The sequence below is a fragment of the Poecilia reticulata genome, linkage group LG11 (genome assembly GCF_000633615.1).
Source record: "Poecilia reticulata strain Guanapo linkage group LG11, Guppy_female_1.0+MT, whole genome shotgun sequence".
Lineage (NCBI taxonomy): Eukaryota > Metazoa > Chordata > Actinopteri > Cyprinodontiformes > Poeciliidae > Poecilia > Poecilia reticulata.
Window position 1 is genome coordinate 14,804,452 of NC_024341.1, and position 23,755 is coordinate 14,828,206.

Sequence of the window (23,755 nt, forward strand, 5' to 3'; positions counted from 1 at the left end):
GAGAAGTGGTGGTTCCAGGGACAGGTGGAAATAAAACTAACTAAAGGAAAACAAACTAAGAAACTAGGAAAAGGGGAGGACAAACAGACCCTGACAGCTTCCACTAACACTGGTGTTTCAGCAATTTTTGGAAACCTGTTTGATGGTGACACCCTAACCCTATAGGAACACACCATTCTACTTTCTTACAATTTTAAAGCTTTGCTTTAGGAGCATCGTTGTGAAGTTATTCCTCTGATCACATCTGTCTTTCACAGCTTGAGTACTGTCAGTAGCTCTGTGTTAATAATTTAAAATGTCACAAAGTGTTTGAACACTTTGTGACATTGTGAGTTAAACATATGTATCTTTAATCACTCCTGCATAAGTAGTGTTTGTCTGAAGAATGACAGATGAAACACTTTTTTAGAATGTGACACTTTTCTGAGCTTCCTTGCCTTCCACTGAAAAAAACCATCATCAACATTAATATAATGTCATCTTAAATTTTAAGCAGTCCAGTATAAATACTTCTCTTTTGGTGTTTTGACCACAAATCTTCTTTGCTAGCCTTTTGTAGAAAATGGAAACAACATACTAACTTTTCTGAACAGAAAAATCATCCTTATTCTTTAACTGCAACGTTGGCATTATGTTCCCTCACCTCATTGACAGGCTATGTTAAATTATCTATAATCCCTCAAAACATTGCTGTTTGCATATAGATGTACAACAATCTTTCCTTATGCAAGATGTGCTGTGTCGTGACGAGAATAGGTTAATTCAGAAGATTTTTTTTTCCCCTCAAGGCTTTTTGCCTGAAATGTTTTTTTGAAGGAAGTGTTAAAATTCACACTTTATGGTGGTTAATAGCAGCTTTGCAATTTGTGGCTCTCACTAGCAGACACACAGACTCATCCTGAGCTTTCTCTACGAAGTCATTCTTCAATGTGTTTTTTTTTGTTTTGTTTTTTTTATTCTTAGGTTTACAAGGGTATATATTTTGTCGTCAAAAGTTTAAAACATCACGTCAACGGTGTGAAAGTAGTTTCATTCACATGTTTAGTTTAACATTTGATGTTTTTTATTTTCCAAGGAGTGCTGAGTCCCTCAGTCCACGTTCGTCATTGTGGGATATAGTCTGGAAAACTCTCCATGGCCTTTGCTGCCTGCTGACAAACCAGGAAGTCTGGAGCAGTCGTGTTGAATGAGGTGAGAACGGCAACATTTGGCATTTTGAATATTTAGCTACTTGTGTTCTTAAGCAGTTCCTCTTCAGATATGGATAAGTTAGCTGCAGGTCAAGTTGTGTCTCTGGCTATAAGACAAGGCTCACTGCTGAGTCATTACAGACAAACTGCTGTCACGCTGCTGTTCCAGCCTAAAAGCTGTAAGTCTGACTGTCATGTTTAATCTGATGTTATTAGCTCTGGCATCAAGGACTTTCCAGCCTTGTGTTCTGCATTGCCAGGAGCCCAGTTCTACTGATAAACCCGTCAATCTGGCAACTGCACAGATGAATGTCAAGCAAAGTGAGTTTGAGATTTTAATGGAGTGGCACCTCATAATCTCAATTTTGCTTCTTTGCTAAAGCTTTGAACCACAGCACATTGCAAGTGTAATTGAACTCTTATAGTAAGTGGCTTACTTGTCTAATCTTCATTATCTGTTATGCAGCATAATTAGTTGACCAAAACAACATGATACATCACTTATTCAGTCAGCTGCTCTTTGACGTTATGGAGATAGATAAGAATGTCTCATTCAGATGCTCAAATTAAGCCAGTGAGACTCAGTTAATGAAGATAACAAGATTTGTTTACTGCATTCGCTGTGATTGGAGGAGATAAATCTTTAGGTTAATTGAAACCGAGTTTGCTCAGAGACAATTAGCCTGAAAGATTCCATGAAACGCTAACTATAGAGACAGTTTTATTCTCAAAATACCTGGGAGTCCACAAAGTACTATGAATTCTGCATTTGAACCGCTTACATTTATTATTTTTGAAGAAATGCTAATCTCAAGGGAAGACATTCTCACTCCTTGTCTCTGCTGAGATTTAAGATTGCAGGGTCAGTTGCAGAGTGTAGCAGCTTTGGAGCTGCTGGCGATTATCTAACAGACGTTTCAGCTGAGCACATGTAAGGTCAAGGATATGAACCCAAGATTTTTTCAAGTGAGTCATGAAAATCAACTTAAACAGCTATTTTAGTTAGGTTTAGTTAAAAAAACGCATTTTTAAAATAACTTTTGAAATTATCTGTATCTTTGCTTTATTATTTAATATTTTTGTGAATACAAAAATTCTATAGATATTCAGAAAATTATGTCAACTGCTCCAGATTTCCCTTCTAAAAGAGGAGCCTTACATTGCTACGATTTTCTGTATTATTTTTGGTTTATTTTCATACTTAACACTGGAAAAGCTGCTTTGTTAGTTGCTTTAAGGGAAAATTCAACATAAAGCTATCATGGAAAACATTCTGCACTGTTTGTTTTGTGCAATGGAAATAGTTTTTGCAAATCTGTGGGTAATCACTTTATACAATGACTAGAAATTAGAGATGTGCCGATCGATCGGTCACCGATCATAATAGTCCGATTTCCATGAAAAGTGTATGATCGGTGATCGCCGATCACTGTCTCTTGTTGCCGATCACACAAATCGATCACCTGCATCTCATTTCTCAGCCTGCCTGTGCAGCTGGTCTCCTCTTTCCTTCACAAACAAATCCTAAGCGATGAGGAACTATAACGCACTGAGTGAATGGGGAAGTTTGCCTGTTGCGACGGAAAATTGAAGCACGTCAAAATGCATCAACACGACGAATCTAATATGGCATTAAAACAATGACATACTTGACGGAGTTTGGCTACATAGAGGCTCACTGCAGTAAAAAAGACATACGGAGGATCAGATAGCAGGTAAAGCAGCGCACAGCTACAAACACTCACCCGGATTAGCATGACGGTCAGAAAGCTAAACAAATAACCCGCAAAATTATTTAAGTCTTCGAGCTGCGGTGTAAGACGCTGGTTCTGCTCTCGCTGTTGAACCGCTGCTACGCGCTACAGCGGCTCCGTCTATTTCACAGACGGAGCGCCGCTTCTGCTCCACCTGGTAGTGACTCTCACACCAAACCTCTGCTTAAAGCTGCAGCATCTAACCTAAAAAAATACATTTTACATACATATTAAAACTTTCACTGTCCTAACATGAGACAGATAATCTCTAAAAAAATAATCGATGTCCTCCCTGCTCTGCATAATTACTCTGCTCAGTCAGAAACAGCCACTCAGAACTAGCAGTAATCAGCTAGCCGCCATGCTAACAGGAAGTTTTCATTCAGTAACTGGATTGTTTTTTGTAATGGATCCTGTATTTGCCTTTGAATGTTAAGTTTTATACTTGAATCTTTTGGCAATGTTGAGAGGTTTTATTTCGACTTTTTACAGCCTCTTCAGAGCCTTCATATATTTTCAGTCTGTTAAAGATAGTATTACCGATAGCAGTACAATTTGCACAATGCCTGTTTTGTTTTGTTTTGTTTTTTTCTTGGAAAAAGCTATTTAAAAGCTTTTATCTAAATTAAGGTGGATTCATGGTTCCTTTTTCCACATAATGTAACCGTAGTGCTTATGATTAAAAAAATAATAATTATGTAATCGGTATCGGTGATCGGCCCTCATGGGTGATTGGAATCGGAATCGGCAGGAAAAAAGCCTGATTGGCACATCTCTACTAGAAATCTTTCCAAAATCGAATTACCAATAAATTGTGGCAATCCAAAGAGACAACTGGGAGCCATAACTTTAGGATTTGTGGCTATTATTTTGTCCAGGTAGACTTTCATAAAAGATAATCTCAAAGTTATGGAGTAATAATACATTCTAGTGGTTGCTCATTTGATGTGGCACTTTTAATGTTGAAAAGACATTTTTTTCCTTCCAACTCATTCCTGAAAAGTTAGTTATAAGAATGATTTGGTTTCTGTTCCATTGTGCTTTATCTGTATCTAGTTTCTTGTATGTCAACTTATTATTTCCTCAAAATGTTGCAACATTTATGAGGACAATGCATTGGCGGGTTGAGCAGCACAGTTTATTATGTGAGCTGCACCCATAAAAAACTTGCAAAATTCTTTCTCTCATAGCTATGCTATTCACTCTTGTTTGATGTTGTCTTAGAAAAAAACAAGACATGTTAGCAATTCACACATTTAACAAACAAGGGCTGAGCATTGCGCAGAAAACATTTATGCTATCACAACCACCTCATTCTGTCGTCAACTTGGCCAAACACTGATGTGGGATAGCACCCATCCATTGTGTAAAGTTAGCCAATGTGATTGTGTTGGTCGCTCTGACAAGAATAGCACATCCAAGCTGATCCTGCAAGTGACCAATGAGACTGAGATCAAAATTAATAACAGACCTTACATCCACATTCTGGAGAAATTCTTTGATATGATTCTGTTTTCATGGTGCAACTCACATACTCAGTCGCGGTACGCAACCCACAAGTACATTTTTCTTACAATCCTTTCACAAGCTTTCCAATGGCGTAAGAAGAAGCGCTGCTGCCACAAAAATATATTTCCTTTTTTTTTTGTTCTAATTTTATTATTTTTCACTTTGACTGTGCTTCTTTAAGTGAGTAAGACTGTTCTTCACACTTCAAGCTGCTTTTTTTTTCTGCCGCTCAAACAGTAAGAAGTGTGAGTGCCTTTGAGAGAGACAGAGAAAGAGAGTTAGTAGTATCCTTGGCCAGCCGGGGGAAGTCTTGACTCCAAGGCGTATGGGAAAAGTGCTGCTGGCAAATCTTGAACTGAAGCATTCCATTATGCTGTCCTCTTGAAACACACACAACCCTACTTTTTTTTTTTTCACTTAAGAGGTCATCATGTTTGCTTATTTGTGCTGAACCGCAATCTGTACGTTTTACCATGCCATTTTTACATTGTATTACTGTTCAAACAACAAACACTTCAACGTTCTTTATGCCTCCTTGACTCTCAATAAATTCCATGTATGTGAATAAATATACACACACACGTACACGCACACACACATACACACACTAAGGGGAGAAAGACCAAGTGCCTTGTGCAAAGAGGGAGCTGTTGTAGTACTATATTATGCCTTGAGGCCCAAAGCCAGGGTTTAACCATCACTCACTCACACAGCATTCAGCACAATATCCTCGAATCAATATCCTAAGCAGCAGGAGGCTGTCTGCATGAGTTGTATTAGCTAATAGACCTCTCCTGTCTGTCTTTCTTTAGGCTGTCTGCCTCTTTCTTGCTACTACACAATGACATCATCATTGGCTTAATTTACTTGTGCCTTTATCCTTATTCTACCCCTCTGTCCTCTTTTCTGTACGCTTCTCACCTCTTTTTTTCCCGTCTCTTCCACCTCGATGTCTAAAACAGTGGATAGCAGTAGAGCTCACTGGTCATTCTGATTTAGATGTTCACATACATTTCTTTAGTATTTGGTAGAAATGCATTTAATCTATGTGGATTGGATTGAGTTTGGAGTATCATCCCAGACATTTGCTGAAATTTTTGGCTCCATGTTTGCAGAACAGGTGCTGCTGAGTCTAATTTGTTTTAGCTCTTGGACAAATTGTTAATATCTTAATGTTGTCTTTCAGGTAAAGTTGTTTGAATCAGCAGTCCTCTGTGTCTATGACCCTTTCTCACATTTCCATAATACATGATATGTTTAAAATGAATCATTTCACATTTTCTCCAACATGCAAGTTTCTGGTTGTAGGATTTAGTCCTAATTTTGAGGGACAATAAAAAAATGTTTTTAACACTTTTCCATGAAAATGCTCTTCTTCTGACTGAGGTGGTAGATTTTTGATTGTTTTACATACTCACTGGATATTTCATTATTTAGTTGTTTTCCATTATATGTTCAATTGCGTGCGTATCATTCACAATGATGATCTGTCATTTATGCTTTATTGGTTGCATTTATTATGAAAAACTCCTGGTGAAGGATTATTTTTATTAGATCCTGTTTTCTGAGCCAGACAGACGTATCTCTAATTTGAAAATTAAGAAAAAAAAGTGGACATATTGACTAGTTTAACAGATAAACTCTGAAGGTAGGAACGAGGGATGTAATCTATCAAATCTGACATTTGCAGTGCGCCTGCAAGCCTGAATGCTTAATTGCGCCATAAGAGATCAACTACTTTGTGCAAAAATCTAATTTTGGAATGCCCAACGCACATTGATATAGCTCGAATTTGGAATAAATTATTTCTGTTTTTCTTTGCAAAAGCTATGTTTTGGACAAATCCTTTCTTCTTTCTACCTGAACTGAGAGAGCTGGTCAGATTTTAAAAAACAACAACACACATGTACTACATACATGAGTTTGAGTTGTGTTCATCATGCAGCATTTTGTTCTGTACCATGTGTGAATGTTGTGCGGGGTTTGAAATTTGTTTGGATGATGGTTGCATGCTCTCTAGAGTTGGCCTTAAAGTAATATGTACCTTGCCGATGTTGACGACTCCTGGCTGTGCTTTTTGAGAGCTGAGTGCTTGAACAAACATGTTCTGCCTGTCTTCTGCTTTTGTCAATGTGACTTTGAAAAAGTAGAGAACGTTATTCACACACAAGGACACATGCTGAGAAGTCACTCAGCTCTCCTTCATCCACACAATACATGCTGCCATGCCTGTTCATGCCACTTACTGCCAGTCTGTCTGCCCATCTCTGTTACTTGCTGTGGAGTTCATCTTAAGCAAATGCCGTATGCTTGCATTAGACATGGATGGCTGCAAAAGCAATGTGTGCTCTTGTTCCTTCATTCTGTCAGAAAATGAAAAAAAATAAGCAGTGTACATGATGACAAGCTGTACCAGCAGCTTTAGTGTGCGGCAGTGTGTCTGTGTTAAAATTTGTCACCTGAGCTGTTATGTTTAGCACTGTGCTCTTTGCAAACCTCCAGAGTTACCCATCTCACACCTGTCAACCTGTCTTGCAAACCGATTCGGCTCTGAAATGATCTGACTCATCATCTGAGCCGGGTTACCTCTGGAAGATAGAATACATCCAGCAAGCTCTACTGACCGCCAGAACTCCTAGAGAGGGAAAAGACTCAATCTGCTATTATAGAAGTATAATGATCTTGTCACAGTTTATAATGAGGTCTAAGTGGTTAAGTAATTATTAGCTGAATTAAACAGAAAATGGGTCCAACAATCCTGGCGTTCTAGCCCCTATAAACATTTTACATGCTAGGTTGTTTGTATTTTTATCAGTGTAGACTGGGAGTCTGCGTGGCATGTCATGGGAACAGGGAATGTTGATATTGGGTCAATGGTGCAACATTTGTAGAAGATCTTTATGAATTTTAAAGCAGTGGCGTTTTTTTGTAGTATATCATGCCTCCAAGTTGTAAACTTCATGCAACACATTTACATTATATGCGTCCAAAACATGTTGGCCTGGCTGAGCTCAAGCTCACTCTTCAGCTGTTGACTTGAACCAAAGAAGACTTAGATTCTTTAGAATCACCCATATTGTTTTACCTTGATTCTTGTAAAGGACCAAGGTAAAACAGTTGTTGATTTGCAACCCTGACTGGGGCTCCAACTCAACGTTAGGAACCATTGACCAGACTTTGTGTGTGAAAGTCTTCTGATGGGTGTAACTTTATTAATGTCTGTTAAAGTGGTTTTAAGCGATTATCTTGGCTTCCAAAATGTCCTTCAAGATCTTTGTTTGGAACTTAACTGTTATTTATTGCAGACAGGTTTTTTTTAGGTGCCAGACTTTTTTTCTATTCTCAAATACGATTTGTTCTCATTGTAGAAGTTTACTTAAAATAAGTGAGATAGAAGCCAGAGTACAAATAAGAACTTTAAAAAACCTTAAGAAAGCTTAAATAAGTTTGAACAACAACAGTTTGAAAGATTACAAGACATGTCTAATAGGACATGTACATCAGGGCTGGTTTACACACAGCTTTATGCATACGTTTTATTCACTTTTATGTCCCAATTTCATTTTCCTTATACATTAAGTCCAGTAAAATAAAAAAAAACACACACCCTTTTCACTTGACAAACTCATCAATAAACAGCATGATTCACTTTTTGAAGTTCAAAAAAATTTCTGATAAAGATTGGGAACATTAGTTTTTCTTTATTTTGTGGCAAAAACTGAGATAATCTTGTAATTTCCTAATTTTCATTTGGTTTCCAAATGACAGCCTTTATCCAATAACCCTCTGCACACTTTTGTCTTTTATGTTTTATAGTCCTTACAAAAGATAAATCAGAGTCAGCTGAATGAGAATCAGCAGATCAACCCTAAAAGAAAACTAGAAATTCATCCATCCAGTCTGTCTAAAAGCTGCTCCAGGCTCAGAAGTGATTCACTCCTTTTTAACTTGCACAAATAAATTGTATCACTTTAAAATGTTACTATTTTTTTTAATTTGAGCTTAGTTTCAAAAAATGATCTGCATTTTCTTTTGAAGCGGCTGACATTTTAATAATTACAGTAGAATGTTTTGTGAATTGAAAAAGCTGTAATTCTCTGGGTAGAATGAACTAATTACATTTCTCTGTAATTTTCTCTCTCTCTCTCTAATCTGTACCGTCTTTTGTCCCTTCAGTCTCTTCCCTTCACACACTTTTCTCTTGTTCACTTCAGTACACCAACCCACATTCCTTAAGCAGGATTATGTATTGTCTGAAATTTTTGTCTGGGTGTTTTATACTCGTATGTCCTGCTGCCTGGGTCTGGTTGTTTTGTTTTTTGGTTGTTTTTTTTTTTTTTTTTCATTTGTTTGTTTTTGTGTGATGGGTGTGTGTGTGTGCAAATAAATGCTTGCTGAAGAAGAAAAAAAATGAATGAGAGTTCAAGTTCGCGCATGTGCATGTTCACAGAAGAATCCATGTTTGCCCTGCTACTAGTGTGCATTTGTGCTTGTGTGTACTTAGAAGGATTAGAAGAGGAGTTAGCAGTGATTTGTCCATCCATTGCAGGCCCTCCCTAATCCTGCAGACATACATACACGCTTCTTTGTGTGTGTGACTCTGAGAGATCTAACAGTGTGTGGATTAGTGGTTTTGTGAATGGGCCGTGGCTCCGGCTGAAATATAGCACACGAGTTAACACGGAGGGTTTCTGAGGGAGATGGAGATCAAGGGGTGACTGAGGCAGAGTGCTTGTTGTGCATGTTAATATGGTGCAGAAGACACAAAGTTTTTAGATCATGTTTAGTTTTAATATACGTGCATAAACTACAAAAGACAATCGCTTTACAAAAAGCTTCTGTGTACCCGTGTGTTTGGTATGTGACCAATAGATGGCTCTACACCTGCTGTTTTACAAGCTTCTGATTACACACACACAGTCACACATGCACAGAGAGACAGATGGAAAGACGTGGAAAACAAGAGAGCTGAGACTTTCACCGACAGCAACGGAGAGGAGGGGAGTGGTGGGGGGGGGGGTAGATTGGTTAAGAGTGTGTAGGAAGGCGAGGGTTGCTGTTGTCATAATCACAGCGTGTGTGAAGTTTGCGTGGGAGACAGAGAGAGTCAAGATTGTGTGTATGTGTGTGTATATGTGTGTGAGAAAGAGAGAGAGAGAGAGCAGAGACAGCAGAGGAGTCTGTGATATGTATACGGGTGTGTGTGTATATATAGAAGCTTTTCATCAGTTTCCTTAGTGACTGACTGAGACTGTATTCTGCTCTGCAGTAGGGAGCAAGACTAAGACAGAAATGCTGTGTGCCGTGTTGATTTTTCAAGCAAACTTAACATTTGCTCTAGTTATTTCCACATAGATTCATTTATGCACATTAGGTATTTGTGCACAAAATATAGGAGCCAAAATACCAAACAGTGTCTAAGAATATTCAGGAGATCGAGTCATTTTACTGTGGTGAACTGGATTCAGTGCAATATAACTCTATGGAAACTGTTATTATGTTGGTATTTTGTTCATATTCCAGTTCTGCATTAGATCTTAAGTCATCTCATGTCAAAAGTTTTGAGGTAAAAAAAAGAAACAAAAAACAAACAAACAAGCAACAAATACAACTTTACCTTAGAATGACATGACAGCTGTAATTAAATTTAAATTATCTCCATGTGAGTTCAGCTCACATTTGTAAAGATAATTATTAATGACTGATTTCATGTCACTCTTGTTTAAAAGCTGGGAATTTGCTGGGTTGACAGCTCGGTTGTAAACATACAAATAACATTATCGAACCCTTCAAAGTGTTTCCATGTACTGGGAGACTAAAAACCCACCCTTGAAAATGATTTCTGATAAATATGAAAATAAATGCCTGGAAAGGCAGCAGACGTGTTTTGCTGTACTCTATTCACTTAAAGAATGAAGCAACTCAGTGGCTGGTGGTTGAGGTTTTACTATTTTCCTTGTTCTTAAAATTATAATTAATCTATAACTTTAATTTTGACAATTTAAGTTTTTTCTGGTGTGCTGTTTCACGCATATTTAAGTTGTTACTTTCTATAATGCCAAAATATTAGGATACTGTAACCAAAGTAGGATTTAATAAAGCAAATGATGCACATTAAATAACAGTTTCTTTAACAGTTGGATATTTTTTTCCTGGCTGCATCTATGGATCAAAGAATTTGATTTTATTGTCTGGTTTTGTTCCTTCTGTCGGTCCTTCCATCCAGCCTTTTGATTTCTACAGTACAGGCTCAGTATTTAAAGTCTGACAATGTTAGAAAATATTAATAATAAAATGTTGTATTTATGCTTAAAATCACATAAAAATGAATGGGAAAAAAATGGAATAGGAAAAAAGGCTCTTCTGAAAAGAAGGGTTTGTAAGAAAATTTAACATGCAAATGTGTCACAGTTCTGTTTGTAGGAATTTACCTCGATCATGAAGCTACATTTTAAACAGCACTGCTTCTTTAGTTACAGTGTTAAAGAAGTAAATATTGCATTGCTCATGTTTTTTGTTTTAGTAGCTGATCATTGTAAAACTGTAATAGCTCTTAAGAATATTTTCTTTAAATGAGCTTAAACAAAATTCCAGTCTTTGTTCAGTTAAACCCACCATGAAAACTTAGAGTTGAAGACAGACTGATATCATTCCAACAGGAAGACCAACCAACACAAACAGGATGTCATTTTAGTGCTTGTTTGGACCCGACTAGTCCTTAAGGGAATCATTTCATCTTGGTGCATTTGGTTGTTTATATGTGTGTGAGTGCATGCGGGATCATTCCTTCTGTATGGATCCAACATCTCTTAGCTCTGAGGAACACATTTTATCTATATTTACTCCTCAATTGTCTTTTAACTAGGTCAGCTAAAAAGCAGAAATAGATTGCTGCATACTTGCAACGAGGCATGCCATCTAGTGGCCAAAAGCTGGTATTACAGTCACATCGAAAGTGGCTGTAGAGCTGACTTTAGCAGCAACAGGAGAAAAGCAATTTTGCTCATTCCTGAGTTTCATATTATTTTCTCCCATTAGCAATAGGTCATAAGTGCATTATTTGAGTTTGTAAATGTCGTCTTCTGGTGCTTTCTTTGAATTAGGCACGGATATTGTGAAGATGTGTTGTATTGTTTTGCAAAGAATCAAAATTTCTCCAAATTTGTCAAGAGAATAATAATAAAAACACTTCACAGTTGCAGCCTTAGATAATGACATATTGTTTTTTTTACACTCCATGCAGACTTTCATGTCCTCTCTGTGTTTCTGTCTCTGTAATCTCCTCTCCTCCCTCCCTCACCCCTTTATCTCCCCCACAGTCCCTCGCTCTGCCCTTCTCACTGTAACACCCTCCCACCCCCTCTCGTGTTCTCTTTCTCTGCTTGTAAGCGGTCTCTGGGCGTGCAGCCAGCTGGCTCGTGTGTGTTTTTTGAATGAATACCTGATGAAGTTGGACGAGCAAATGGTAGGAGGGGCCCATATGAGAGAGTGTGCGTGCGTGCGTGCGTGCGTGCGTGCGTGCGTGCGTGCGTGCGTGCGTGCGTGTATGTGTTTGTGCAGGGCAGACAGTGTGAGAGCACTGGCTCGCATTCAACCTCTTGCATAATACACGTTGGAGCTCTGCATGCGGGACTCCCTCCCTGTGGGTGTGCGCAACTGTGTGCTACCAATTGGTATGTGTGCGTGCGTGTGTGTGTGTGTGTGTGTGTGAGATCACCTGCATGTCAGTGGATGTGAGGGGAGCTTCCTGCCTCGCTGTTGAGATTTAGGAGAGGGCTGCCGGCTGAGCATGAGTGTCTGCGGTGCGTTTCGAGGGGTGAGAAAAACCAAGTGCAGTTTGTGGCACAAGTGCCCTGGGTCTACTTAGGATTTTCCGCTTGAGGAGGGAGGGGTGGAGGGAGGCAGGGAAAGATTTTTGGTTGCTTTGCTTTGCAAAGGACACGGCAAAGCAGGAGAGGACTGGAGTCAAGGGAGCAAAAGAATGAGAGGGGGAGAGAAAGCATGCTGCAGAAGTGGGCTACTCCTGCTCCCCTGGTAAGTAGACTTCTCTCAGTTTTGCGCTGGCTGTGAATGAAGAGCATGCGTGGGACAGCAGAGAGTCATAATGTGGGTGCGTGACACCTGAATGCTGGAGCTCTTTTATCACTGTGTGCCATGTGTAAATGCATACTGCATCTGCCCTAGTTTTTTCTTCTGATAGGGCTTGTTTGTCTTTGCTCCTTTGTCTGATGTCCAAAAGCATTTTTTTCCTCCCTGCTACTGCTCTACTACCCCTTCACCCTCTCTGTTCACCCAGCCAACCTCGGGGCTGCTGAGGGGTGAGAAAGTGCAAGTCATGCAACACTGCCCAAGAGTTTGTTTTCTGAAACTTACTCTCCCTTTTTCTCGCAGTCATGCATTTATCCTCATCTCTCGTTTTAGAACTCGCTTTCTCTCTCTGACTGCTCTTTCCGTCAGCCGCTCCTTTATCTCCTTTGCCAGCTTCATCTGTCAAGTCTACAGCTGAACTCCCATTACTCTTGATCTTTTTACGTATGTGCTCTTTATGTGTAGGTGAATGTCGTCAGCAGCAGAATGACAGTGAGTAAAGTGTCGGCCATGTCAAAGTTCATAGTCTGTTTGTAATTTGCAGGCTCACTGTGATGCAACTCCACACCTCCACTAATGAAAATCTACAGACAAAAAGGAGGTGTAGATGAAAAAGCAGAAGTTGAGAGAGAGCGGAGTGTTAGCTTGCAGCAACACTGTACTCTGTGGCTGAACTATATTTAGCTGTGAGATAACACATCACGTTGAACTTATCCGTTTGATAGTGATTATGATTATGACTGGGTAGTCATGCACATGCAGCATCAGATTCACATATATGTTGGCTGTAATCTACGGTGCCTTATGCTTTCATTTATGGATAAGTGTTTACATGAAATGGCTACATGTTGGATAAAAGCAAGTGTAAAAACAAGTAATCCTGTCAATGTCAACATATTGTGCTATACAAAGGTAATCGTAGCATTGACAAGTTTTACTCTGTTTCTTCCAGCTTTGTACATCTTGAGACTGAAATTTCTTCTTGTTCTTTATAAAATAGCTCTATCAGATTGGAAAGAGTAACTATGAATATCAATCAAGTCTTGCCACACATTTCCAATTGGATCTTTGGTCTGGGCTTTAACTGGACCATTCTAGCACATTTATATTTTTTTGACAATTCCTTTTTGGGTTCATTGTTGGGGGTCAAGGTGAACCAGTCTCAAGTCCCTTACAGTCTCTGACAGGTGCGCTTCCAGGTAGCTCAATCTGTTTTATCAGCTTTGACCAGCTTGATGCTCCCATTACCATGTTTCACTGTGGGGATGTTGTGTTCTGGGTAAAGTTCAACCTGCGTTTCATTTAGCAAATCTCCTTTTTCCAGCTGTTTGTCTTGTTTCCACATTACTTGTGATGAACCACAAAGTCCAGTCTGAGAAGATCTCTACAGCTCTTCCAGAGTTATCATGGACCTCTTTGCTGGTTTTATGAAAAATGCTCTCCATTCCCCTGTTTCAGTTTAGAAGAACAGCCATGTATTAGTTGGTTTACCGCTGATCTACACTTTTTATAATAATGGATGATGGATTGATCACAGCTGATCAATGTTTTTGAGTATATTGTTTTGTAACGTAACTCTGCTATGACTTCTCCTTGACGTATCTGATATGTTCCTTGGTCTTCATGATGCTGTTGGTTCAGTAACTAAACCTTTTATGTCTTCACAGAACAGCTGGATTTATACTTGGATTACTTTACACTTTACATATTTCCTTTTGACTTCTGAAGGCAATCGGTTTGAAAATCACAGAAATTTGTGGTAATGTGACAAAACAAAAGAGAGTCTAAGGGGTATGAATACTTTGGCAAGACACTGGAAATCCCCTTACATTTTGATTTTTTTTTACCCCAGACTAATATGTGTTTATGTCACTTACCACAGTAAACACAATTGCATGCAGGCTTTTAATTTGCCACAAGCTTCCCAGAGCGCACACTCTCACGAGATTTTGTAAAGTTGATCCCTGTGTTTGTGAGTGCGAGTACGAGAGTCCGAAGCACATGGAGGGCATTCAGCTTGGGTTACGCGTCATATGATATCTGCACATTAATGCACAGCCTCACACACGCTGCAAGATCAGCGACTTGCAGGTGACTTGGCTTTTCAGCGAATCTGTGTTTAAGTGTCAGTTTCACTGCAGAAGTACTCTCTCGTTTTGCAATGTAGGTCAGCTGAACTGAAGCTTTCTCTGCTTTCCATGCACCTTCAGCTTTCCTCTGTTCAGCTCTCTTTTATTTTAACCATCATGAGATGGTTCCTTATTTTACTCACTGCTGTCTCTGCTCAACAATTGTAGGTGTGGTATTTCCTTTTGTTTTTCTCTACATATATCAACACTTCCAATCACTAGCGTCACTAATATGTTTTGGCTGCTTATTTTTAACCGTGCAAAGGTTTGGTTATTTTCAACTGCATATAGACATTTGCAGAATGTAGAGCTGCATACTGAGGGTTATATGAAGAGTCTTGTTGTAAATTTCCAATGCTTTACGGCTAAGGTGATTTAAAATATTGTTTCCCCCTTACAGATTTCTTTCATTTTTGCTTTCCTGCAACTTTCAAATGTATCACAAATTTATCAGATCATCAAACTAATTTTAATATCAGACAAATATATCAGAGAAGTATTTGCTTCTGTGCTTTAGATAATTGTCCAGCTCTGTAACTTCAGCTTGAGGTTTGAGCTTAAGGTTACAAATGATTATTGGAAATTATTTTTTCAGGAATTTTTAGTGGAGGGCAAAATTCACGATCCATCAGCTGCTAGTTGTTCTGGTCTAGAAACTCCAGACTGTAAAATTTCTATCATGCTTGACTTCCAATATATTTTCTTTCTCTGACATGCTATGTTAGTTTCTTTTTGGTCAATAGAGTTGATTTTTTTTTTCATGTGAGGTCTAACACGGCTGCCATCTTTGCTCAACCTCTTTGTTATTGTTAGAGGAAATAATGACAGCTTTAGCCAATGTTCTGGGTTTTTTTTGTTTGTGACCTTGTGCATTAGTTGTCTACATTCTTTTGAAGTCATTTTGGTAGGCTGGCCACCCTTGATCACTGTTCCACACTTTATCATTGGTGGATAATGGCTGGACCATCGTTGACTGGAGTCCTGAAGCAAATAAATTAATTCATTACCTTTTTGAGACAGATGTATCTCATCAGTTCTTGATGCATGGTGTTGCATCATGTGTTTCTTTTGAGAACCTTTTAGCCTACATTTTGTTATTTAAGAGGCAGTAGCTCTGTCAGTTATCAGTCCTGGTTGTTCCTAATAAAATAGCTTTAGCTTTTGTGGTTATCATCATAGGTAGTTCAAGATTTAACTTGAAGGGTTACTTTTCCATACAGCGTCAAGTTGGTCTGGACTTTTTTCCCACCTTAAAACACAGTTTTACTGAAGAATGGATAAAGGGAAATTATGTTTCACTGACTTTTGTTTGATAAGACTAGAGCAAATATTTTCTTTCAAGCTTCGAATGCTTATGATTTCAACATTTGTTATGATTTTATATTGTTTTGTTTTGCAGTTGTTTAAATCATCCATGTTATGTATTATTTATTTTATTTTACCAAGAGCTTTGTCTGTATGTGTTGACCAGTCTTTTTTGCTTAGCAAAGAAAAACATGCTACACGTCTCACAAACTGCAGTGTGAATAAATCTGTACTTGCTGCTTCTATGACGTCAGAAAAATCTCTCATCTGATGCATACAAAGTTTTACTTATTTGACTTTTAATGAGAAAGCATCAGCTTGTCGGGCACAGTTTTTTTTCTTATTTTATTTTTACTCGTGAAAGCAGATCAACCCAGAGTGATACCGAGTAATAATACTGAACAGATGGTGAGAGGAAAGAAGCAAATATAATAAGAAGAGAGAAATGAGAACATCAAACTATCAGATGAAAAAATTATAATTGAGAGCGAAATTATATTGCTGAAGACGTGGGCAGGCTGAGGCAGGAGAGTGGGGGTGGAGGTGGACTGACAAAGGCAAGTCAAAGGAAAGTACACCTCAGCATTTAAACATCACCTATCAACTGGCACCATTCAACACACCTTTGAGTCATGGCTACCTGACTGAACAGAAATTCTGATAGTGTGAGTGTATCTATATAAAACAAAGTCTATCTTTCTGTGTGCGTATATGCGTGTTGGCTACTCTTACACTTGTACGAATGAATGTGCATGTGTGTTTACTCCACTGTTCAACTCTGTGTTGTAAAATTTAACTCTAACATCTCTTAAAATACAGAAAATCTGCTTTCGAGACCAGAAGTTCATTGTCCTGTAGAGGAAACCTATGCATGCAGACTTGAGGTAGATATACTAACTCAATGCATGTGGTAATAATCTAACAAAAAAATGTGATCAGGCTTAAAAATAAAACAAAAAAAAATATGATTTAGCAACCGTTTTTAGGCATTTAATCTTAAGAATTTATACCAATTATGTTTTCTTTGTGAAGGAAAAATACCATTACCTTCGAGAACAAGTGCAAAGTGTGATGAAAACCTGGTAGACAAAGAGTCTGCAACTGCCTGGATAGCAGAAAAATACTGAATGTGATGTATGACGACAAAAAAACGTTATCCAGACAAAATGATTTCTAAAATTTGCCCTATGATAAGAATTATGACTCCTTTAACCTTCTTTTATGTCATTCTGTTAAGGGTTAGAAATAGAATTAAATAATGAAATAAGTACCCATAGAAGGGTATGGATATTTCCATTACCCTCTAGGTATGGAAGTCAGACATCAAGTGTTTCATTTCTATGTAAAGATACTTTGAATAGATGTACAGGCTCGCCATGTCTTCTTGATAAGGCAAACCAAAAAAAAACTTTTTATCTTAGAAAGATTATAATCTGGACTGTATTTCACTCTAATTATCATACTGTTAATAGTTGTTAATAAATTAGCGTTAGATCGTTATTATTTTAACTTATCACTGCATTTATTTAAAATATATCTTTTTTTTAAAGCAAGCATTTATATCTTTCTTTCACAAGATATAATATCATTAGTTTAGTTGAGCAACAATTTGTATGTACCCCACTATATATGCTTTGTTTTACACCACAATATTACTTAAGACTGTTTATTCACTTTCTTAGTGGTGCAAGGTGCAGTCACACCAGAAACCAGTTGAACTGATAAAACAGAGAAATGCTTGCGCTCCTAAGCTGTGTGTTTGATATACATTCATGGCGTGTGCTGCAATAGACAATTTGCTTTTTTTTGCAAGACGATATGCACAGCACCCATTATTCTCATGGCACTAAAATGCCTGTAAGTTTAGTTGGTCTATGACTGAAGAAAAGAGAGTGAACATAATTAATATGACCAGGTGTCACCACTTGCATGCACCGCCGTGATGTGCCTGGTTATGTATGAGCGAGAGTGTATTTATAAGAGTGCATTATTGAAGTACTGATACATTATTTATAAGTTCACACCAAGCTGTTCTTTAGCAGTAGGGAGTCATAGTTAACAGATGGCACACATCACACAAATATATTTACTATTACATGGCGTACATATTTCTGCACACAGCAGAGTATTCTTTGATTATTGTTTTAATTTTTTACACTTTATCTACCAAAAAGATTTTTGCTAACAGGATTTTTTGGATGACAAGAAATATACTTTTATCATATATAAATTTGACACCTGATTTTAGCATACACTTTTTTTTTACTGAACTAAAGTTTCAACTAAAGTTTTCCTGTTTTAGATCAAATAGTGCTACCAAAGTTAACTCTATTTCCTAAAAGCTAAATATTGAACAAGAGATTCAATACAATGCACCAGTCCCTCCTGTAGCAAAACACACGTACAACATCATGCTGCCACACCTGTACTTCATAATTGTAATGGAGTTCTTAGGCTTACAAGTTTCCTTCTTTCCCTGACAAATGTAACAACAGTTATGACCAAAAACCTCAGTCTTAGTTTCAGTAGACCACAGAACTTGTCTCCAGCAACGAAGTGTTTGTGCTGGCAAGCATTTGCAAACTAGTTTTTATGTTGATTTTAGAGGAAATTATCTTTTCGTCTTTGGGCTGTAATAGAAAATTTCATTTTTAGCCTTATATTTAATCTTTGATGGAACTGATTATACTTTTTTTTTTTTTTACCATTTATTTACTAACTATATCTGCTGTGTTTTTGTATTTCTGCAAGATGTGCTTTTTCATTGAAGAAGTTTCCAAATAATGTTAGATGTTTCCACAGCTGTGATAGTATAAGAGACATGAAGATGTCTTGGGTAAAATGCTTAACCTGGAAATTGTCTTAAAGGACTGACATGTGTGGAATGTGGTTTGTACCCGTGTTTGACCTGAACCCATGAGTAACTGACAAAGAAGAATTAGAAGTTTCTCCTGAAATCCTTATCGACTCTCTTCCCTGCCATAAAACATTTCCCTCCCAGAGGTGAGGGGTAGTTCATGAGGTGGGGGTAAGGATTGTCTTGTGGTCCATCTGGCAGTAGAGATAAGATCAGACTTTGCGTGGGTCTTTGCCTTGATGACTATATAACCATGTGATGTGTGTCGTTCAGGACTCTTCTCCTGACTGCGTTCAGTGAGACGGGTCTTCGAACGCTTTTGCCCTCGAATAAAGAAACTTAAAGACAAAGATGAATCTTTCTCTTATTATTGAAACAGATTCTCATTCTTTGATTAATTAAATTTCCATAAAAGGGCTTTTAGCCCATTTTGATCCAAGTGTCAGAATGGTGAGCTTCTGTTCTCTTCAGCCAGCATCTTCACAAGGTCTCTTACTTTTGTTCTGGGGTTGATATAAGTGTGCCTCATCAAAGCACGTTCATCTCACAGACACAGAACCCGTTTCCTTACCCTTCCTAAAAAAATGTAATGCATTCCCACGCTGTTTATACTTGCATATAATTATTTGGCACCTTTAGTCTATGAAAATTGGTTTGGAAAGAGAATTGAAGTGGCTCACAACTCTCTTGCTGATATGTTGACTGATTTCTTCTCGAGTTGTCAAATTAGAATTTGTGCACAGGCATGGCTCAAAAAAACCCAAATGTTGTGAAAACCCATCAGAAGGTCAAAGTGTCTTGACATGTCACTCAGGCTTTATCAAATTATTTAAAGGCATACTGATCTTAGCGTTCGTAAACTTCTGAATTTCGAAAAGGTTATAAAATCTTTAAGCAAAAGTCCTTCTGAGAATATTCTGACATTTCACAAATAGAAATACTATTTTCTATCATTATGTGGTGAACTTACATAAAAAAGGTAAAATTTTAGTTATTCATAGTCGCCCACCAATAAAAACGTGTTTTATGTAGGGCCTCTTCTTTTAACTTTTTGCAACAATGAGTGACCTTATATTTCTACAACCTATGTTTATGTTTCTTGCCTTTTCCATTTACTGTTTCAACAGTTACGTTTTTCTCTTCTACAGGCTTTCACTCTGTGTGGGAAGACTTTCTTTTGGAGGGAAATGATTCCACATGAAGTACAACGTACTCGGCCCCCCATCATCCTCTGCAGCAGCAGCAGGCGTAACGTTGTGACGCTCTCTCATACCAGACTGGGCTCAGCCCTCGGCCACTGAAGATTCCTGGACAGATCAGGCCGCCCCACTCCTCCCATTAACCAACCTTTTGTTATCTCCATTTCCGATCCTAATTTCAGTGAAACACAATGTTTGTCAGCTGTTTGGAGTAAAATGGAGGCAGGTTTTTAAAGGTTCATTTGCAATTGACCTGAAAAAGGAATTAAGCATTAAAAGCAAAAAGAAAGGATTGAAGGAAAGTGACGAGGACAGTCGGAGTGAAAGTTCAAAACAAGAAAGGGAATCGTATTGGATCAATTTTAAAGAAAGACTACAGCAAGTACAGTTGCGAGTACAAAGACGTGAAGTGAAATCAACATGAAGTCCAACCAGGAACGCAGCAATGAATGTCTGCCCCCCAAAAAGAGGGGCACATCAAGTACATTACCACCTGAAAGTCGCTCTCCGGCTATACCACCTGTTTATGACAGGCCGGAGAACACGGCCTGCTATGTTAGTGCAGCTGGTGGAAATGAAAGCAATATAAGTGCACATGATAGGTCAAACAAAACTGATGGGCCCCAGTATAGATCCCCCTCCACCTTATCAGACTCTTCCACCTCCTCTTCCTCTTTGAGGCTAGTATCATCTCTCCCCACAGTGTACACATCCCCCCTATCTCAATCTACGATTGGAGGAACAGTCCATTATACACAACTGCCTCCCAATATGCAGTTCATCGCTTCATCGTACACTACTCCATATACAAGCTACATTTCTCCTCAGATACTCCCACCTCCTCCTCCGCCTCCCCCTCTCTCCTCCTCTTCAGCCACACAGAGACCATCGTACACAGAGACGTCACCTGCTCAGACGCTGGTCACCAAACAGGAACAGCATCGAGCGTCCTCGGGACGTACCTCCATGCCTCCTCCTTCTACGGACCCTTTTCCCCATCATATTCAAATGTCAACGTCGCCAAGGACTGTGTCATCACCTCATCACCTACCGTCCCAGTCCATGCATCACCACCAATCATTGGGGAAATATACAGATGGCTATAGCAGAAAGGAGGAAGGAACCAGACACAGAGAGCTCCATAACGGGGAGCTGGAGAGGGGTAGGAGATTTGGACCCCCACCAGAACCTGGCCTCTTAAAGTCGGGAGGTAAATCAAGGGAGGACAGGTCCTCCTTGTCTTCCTTTGAGGCTCGTCATCTGGTTTTACCGTCAGACTACTCTACTCATGATCACCTAGGGTTAAGAACCTCTGTCATGTTAATACCTAATAGCCATGGGGACCACCAGTTGGTACCACCCAGAGCCAGCCCTGAGAAACTGACAGCTTCCACGCCCACACACCAGGAGAAAGGCAGCATGGGTAAGCCTGTCAGTCGCCCACCCTCATCATCCAACACCACCTGCTCTTTCACATTTCCACCTCCACTAAGTGCAGACAGTCTGAAAGCGGCTGTCGGCACACTGCCGCCCCAGACTGTTATCCAGACCACCCACAGTGCTTCAGAGCCACTGTCAATGGGACTCCCTTCGACAAGCATCTACCCACAGCAACCTCTTATTGGTTACATTACAGGGGGCAGTGGGAGCAGCTACCACACCGGCCTACAGCAACACTTGCTCATTCCAGGCACCCAACCAGTCATCATCCCAGTTAGCGGAGGTGGGGTCCCCACATTAGAATCTGTAACCTCCCACATTACATCATCAACTCAAGCTGCACCTTTTCCTGCTACACTCCCACACACATACATCGCTGCCACTGCCCCGAAAGGAGAAACTGTGGAGACCCAAAGTGGCTCGTTCCATGTGGCTGCTCCAGGCGCAGTGGTTCAAGCCCAGCTTCATCTCCCCATTGTTCCCGCTCCACCAGGGCTAGTTGCAGCTTCCACTCCTCCAGCTCATTCAAGTACAGTGGTGTCCCCCTCACTCCCGCCATATTTTATCAAGGGTTCCATCATCCAGCTGGCAGATGGCGAGCTGAAACGCGTGGAGGACCTGAAGACAGAGGACTTCATCCAGAGTGCAGAGATTAGCAGTGAGCTGAAGATCGATTCATCCACGGTGGAGCGCATAGAAGGGAGCCACACCTCACCTAACTTTGCTGTTGTTCAGTTCTCTGTTGGTGAGCATCGCACACAGGTAAGAAAAGTAAACAGAAGTACACCTAGAAATGTATCTCTGTACATTACTCATTGCCATTTATTAAGTAGTAGCAATTAAAAATTTAAGCCATAATTTGTGTAGACAGAAACAACTACACTCTGAATACCTTTGAGATATTTTAGAAATTAAGATTATTAAGTTGGCCTCACAGAAAGACTGTCATCTCCTTTGAAATCAGTGACCATATAAGGCAAATTCAAGAAATTAATCCTTTCGATATTTTTGTTTCACCTTTTAGGGAAATTATCAAATTTCCCTAAAAGGTGCTTAGGTAGGCCTGTAAAGGTAGGCCTGTAAATTTCCCTTGCCTGCTTAGCTAGGCCTGTAAAGTGACTGTAATTTTGCCTTTAGAACCTGCCCAGATGGTTGCTTCCCACTGCTTCTATTATTTAAATAAAGTTAATAAGTTATCAACAGTAACTCTGAAGCAAGATGAAAAAAGAATTTACCTTATTGTTTAAATAAAGTCTTTGCAAAAAAAAAATGGTCAGAAATGCATTGCAATACTTTATTTAAGATTTCCTGAGTTGTAAACCATTTCACCTACAAGAATGCTAAGACCTGTAGTAGAGATGTCTGTTTATTCATATGTGGTGATTATTATGTTGAATGACAAGTGTTGAGCTGCACCCACCTTAATTACTTTATTATCATGAATCTCAGGACTCGGCTGTTCCCCCTGTAATTAACTTCAATGTACTTGGATGACAGTCTTGTTACGAACACGTTCTTATTATGAGCTTCATACAAGTTCAAAGAGTTGAGATCTGGATTCTATGCAACAGCTTGTGAAATTATTGAGTAAATCAGGCAACAAAATATCCTTCGGTAATGAACACATCTTCATAGAAAATACAAAATACTACCTAAACCACTTTGCTTATTTGAGATACTTTGTAGCTTTCATTTAATGAGCAATGAAAAGGAGTGGGACCTTCAGTTTAGCATGTAGGTTTTCAGCTTGTAGGTTTTCAGCTTGAGGGACATTAAATGAAAACCAAAAACTGACAAATATCTCAGACAACTTTTAAGGAGACCCTAAAGTTTTAATGTTGTCACTCAGTCAGAATTTGGCATAAATAACATGAAAACATGGATCCTTGTGATTCAGCTTGTTGGCGTTAACTTGACTGTGTGGGGTCCTTTTGTACCATCATTTAGCATAATTTAAGCTCTAAGGATTGTTGCTAACCATCTCCATCCATCTGAACACTGTACCTGTCTTCTGATGGCTACATTTAGCTTGATAGTGCACTGTGTCACAAGCAATTTTTGAGGAATATTTCTGGGACCTTTTTGAATCTTTGCAAAGAAGAATCGAAGCGGAATACAAAAGCTGGTCCCACCCAACCCTAGCAAGGTGTGCCTTATAATGTGGCTTGCTAAAGTATGCAGAACTTTTTTTTTCTCTGTAACTAAGATCTTTCAACAGCCTTTAGGTTTTTTTTCTTATTTTTTCCCATTCCTTATTCTCTCTCTCTCTCTCACACACACACGC

General features: G+C 39.0%; 1 protein-coding gene across 5 annotated transcripts in view; it reads left to right on the forward strand.

The window, feature by feature from the left end:
• atxn1a (ataxin 1a) overlaps nt 1-23,755 on the forward strand; it is a 113,817-nt gene that overhangs the window by 79,544 nt on the left and 10,518 nt on the right. For 3 of the 5 annotated variants that reach the window (XM_017307536.1, XM_008422051.2, XM_017307537.1), the window contains 2 exons: nt 1,076-1,191; nt 19,981-22,233. In XM_017307536.1, the coding sequence (XP_017163025.1) occupies nt 20,452-22,233 (1,782 nt within the window). In that variant the 5' untranslated portion in view covers nt 1,076-1,191; nt 19,981-20,451. Of the gene's footprint in view, nt 1-1,075; nt 1,192-12,122; nt 12,488-19,980; nt 22,234-23,755 lie in introns of those variants that run through there. The other 2 variants (XM_008422056.2, XM_008422055.2) reach the window with 2 other exon arrangements.